This window comes from Thamnophis sirtalis, unplaced genomic scaffold (genome assembly GCF_051295495.1).
Source record: "Thamnophis sirtalis isolate CommonGarterSnake01/CBP01778 unplaced genomic scaffold, rThaSir2_p1.2 scaffold_15, whole genome shotgun sequence".
NCBI lineage: Eukaryota > Metazoa > Chordata > Lepidosauria > Squamata > Natricidae > Thamnophis > Thamnophis sirtalis.
In genome coordinates, this window is record NW_028261395.1 from 45,750,623 (window position 1) to 45,754,192 (window position 3,570).

The 3,570-nt window shown below is 50.8% G+C and overlaps 1 protein-coding gene across 1 annotated transcript in view; it reads left to right on the top strand.

Moving 5' to 3' along the window:
- The first annotated feature begins 2,393 nt into the window (after positions 1–2,393).
- LOC148042605 (ephrin type-A receptor 8-like) overlaps positions 2,394–3,570 on the top strand; it is a 14,300-nt gene continuing 13,123 nt past the window's right edge. Inside the window, exon 1 of the mRNA XM_087702455.1 lies at positions 2,394–2,458. Within this exon, the coding sequence (XP_087558581.1) occupies positions 2,394–2,458 (65 nt within the window). The remainder of the gene's footprint in view (positions 2,459–3,570) is intronic.

A 3,570-nucleotide genomic window follows, 5' to 3' on the forward strand; every position in this document is an offset into this window, starting at 1 on the left:
GGGGGGGGAGGCACGCGTGGTACGCTGGGCCACGGTGGGCATTTTTGTCTGGGAAAGCCAACCATTCACACCGAGGAAACACAAACACACACACACTCACACACACAAAGAAGGCAGCGATTACAGGATGCTCCGTGGTGAAGGTCACAGATTATCATCCAAAGATACGGGGAGGGAGGAATGATTTCCCACCCTCAAAGTTCTCAGCCTCTGAGTTAAAAAGACGACAACAAACACACTTGAATTTCATAGAAAACTGTGAGAAGCTCCATTCGACATTCGTTTTCAAGGAGAACAAAGTTCAGGGTTCAAATGAAAAGCAATTGAATAGAATAGAAATAGAATACCAGAGTCGGAAGGGACCTTGGAGGCCTTCTAGTCCAACCCCCTGCTCAAGCAGGAGACCCTAGATCATTTCAATCAATCAATCAATCAGAATAGAGCTTGGAGGTCTTCTAGTCCAGCCCCCTTCTCAAGCAGGAGACCCTAGATCATTTCAATCAATCAATCAGTCAATCAGAATAGAGCTGGAAGGGACCTTGGAGGTCTTCTAGTCCAGCCCCCTTCTCAAGCAGGAGACCCTAGACCATTTCAATCAATCAATCAATCAGAATAGAACTGGAAGGGACCCTGGAGGTCTTCTAGTCCAGCCCCCTGCTCAAGCAGGAGATCCTAGACCATTTCAATCAATCCATCCATCCACCCATCAATCAATCAGAATAGAGCTGGAAGGGACCTTGGAGGTCATCTAGTCCAGCCCCCTGCTCAAGCAGGAGACCCTTGGCCATTCCAATCAATCAATCAATCAATCAATCAATCAGAATAGAACTGGAAGGGACCTTGGAGGTCTTCTAGTCCAACCCCCTGCTCAAGCAGGAGGCCCTAGTTATTCTTTAAAACCCAGATCAATGAATCAGTGGAATGACTTGTCTCCGGAAGTTGTGAGTTGCTCCATCCATGGAGGTTTTCAAGAAGAGATTGGACAACCATTTGTCTAGAATTGTCTACCGTCTCCTGCTTGAGCAGGGGTTGGACTAGAAGACCTCCGAGGTCCCTTCCAACTCCCAGAATGTGTGAACTTCAACTTCCAGAATCCTCACTGGCTGGGGAGTTCTGGGCCTTGAAGTCCACCCATCTTCAAGGTTGAGAACCCTGTTCCAGACCTTCAACCATTGACGGTCCCACCACCTCTGGATCCAACAGCGTTGACCAGTTCTTGACTTCCAATGCTGGAAGTCTTCCATCCCTCTTCCTATCATGGGTCCAGACCTCCCCAAAAGCCTCCTGGGACATCGATAGGCTGGGGAATTCTGGAAGTCCACCCATCTTCAAAGTTGAGAACCCTGTTGTAGACCTTCAACCATTGACTGTCCCATCTCTGGATCCATCAGCGTTGACCCCATGCTGAAAGTTGTTGAGTTCCCATGCTGAAATCTTCCATCCCTCTTCCTATCATGGGTCCAGACTCCAGACCCCCCCCCCCAAAAAAGGCCTTCTGGGACATTGATAGGCTGGGGAATTGCCTGGCTGGGGACCTCTGGGCCTTGAAGTCCACCCATCTCTAGCGGCTGAACCCCCATCGTGAGTTGGTAGGCGTTTCTCCCCATTCATGGCAAGGTGCCCAAATGAAACTCTGTGTTGTGACCGAGACTTCCGAGAGTCTATTATTAATTTGCTGTGAATTCTGCTCCTTCCCATCCAGCAAACCCTTTCAAGGGTGGATTTATAGTCACAGACCTTATCTGGCTTGGAGAGCTGCCAGGCCGATCTCTGCAAAACTTGGCCAGGAGTCTCGAAGAGTCACGAACCAAGGAAGCGAACTAACGGTCTCCTGCAAACTCCACTCCCCTTTCGCTCCTCTTTTATTCCCTCTGGGAGGGGCCATTCATCGCCTTCCTCCCAAGTCGACCCCTGTTCTTTAGCTGCTCGGCTGGCAGAAGCTGGGACGAGTCACGGGAGATCACTCCGTCACGCGGCGCGAGGGATTCAAACCTTCTGGCATCTTTTGACAACCATGTATGTGTTTTTGCCAACGCCGAGATATTTGGGAAGCATCATTCCCAAGTTTCCTGAACTTTGGGTCAAAAGGTGCCGATTGGTGTGTCCCCCCCTCCCCGAGTGGGATGATGTCTGGCCCGGCTTGGGAATGACCCCACCCCTTTTCTCACGACACTCCCGAGTGATTTTCTTTTCCCCCCCGTCTCTCTCGCCCGGCACACCCTACGGATCGCAGCAAGATCTCTCTTGCCAGCTTTTGTCTGCCGCGATGGGCACACCTCGCCTTTCTAACTCTGCCCATCCTGTCTGATTAAAGGGTCTCCATCCTGCAGGCCTCCCTCTCGGATCAGCCCTGTCTCCCGCCGATAAGCGGTGGGAGTGGGTGGGTCGCCGAGATGCTCCATCTCAAGCTTCTCTGGCTCCCAGTCTTCGGACTCTTTGTCATCCTTCTGGCTCGAGGGTTAGATTTGGGGAGAGGAGGAGGTTTTGTTCTTCATCCTGTGTTGGGCTGTTGGAAAAATAAATCACTTTTTTTGGGCATAGTTTTTACTTTTATTTTTGCAAGAATTCTTCCCCTCCCTCCCGCAAACGATGCTTTCTTTGCATGCTTCTTGCTAAATAATAATTCTTCTTCTTCTCCTCCTCCTCCTCCTCCTCCTCCTTCTCCTCCTCCTTCTTCCTCCTCCTCCTCTTCTTCCTCTTCTTCTTCCTCCTCCTTCCCTTTCTTCCTCCTCTTCTTCTTCCTTCTCCTTCACTTTCTTCTTCAGCATCTTTTTCTTCTTCCTTATCCTTCACTTTCCTCCTCCTTCTTCTTCCATCTTCTCCGTCTTCTTCCTCCCCCTTTCTTCCTCCTCCTCCTCTTCTCCTCCTCCTCCCCATTCTTCTCCTCCTTTTCTTCCTCCTCCTTCCCTTTCTTCCTCCTCCTCCTCTCCTCCTCCTCCTCCTCTTTTCTTCTTCTTCTTCCCCCTCCCCTTTCCCTCCTCCTCCTCTTCTCCTCCTTCCCCTTCTCCTCCTCCTCCTCCTCCTCCTTCCCTTTCTTCCTCCTCCTCCTCCTCCTCCTCCTCCTCCTCTCCTCCTCCTCCTCCTCTCCTCCTCCTCCTGTTTTCTTCTTCTTCGTCCCCCCTTTCTTCTTCCTCCTCCTCCTCCTCTCCTCCTCCTCCTCCTCCCCCTTCTTCTCCTCCTCCTCCTTCCCTTTCTTCCTCCTCCTCCTCTCCTCCTCCTCTTTTCTTCTTCTTCTTCTTCTTCCTCCTGTTTCCTTCCTCCTCCTCCTCCTCCTCCTCCTCCTCCTTCTGCAGGGGGTTGTGCTAGAAGACCTCCAAGGTCCCTTCCAACTCTATTCTGATTGTCTGATCAATTGAAATGGCCTCGGATCTCCTGCTTGAGAAGGGGGCTTGACTAGAAGACACCCCCCCCCAAGGCCCCTTCTGCCATTTATTTTGATTTCATTTATTCACTGAGATCATTTACACCGCCGCCTACTCGCTCACTGCGACCCTAAGTGGCTTCCCCATAACAAAGACACAACGTGGAAAAAACAAAGAGATAAATAACAAAAAAAGAGCAAACAACAAT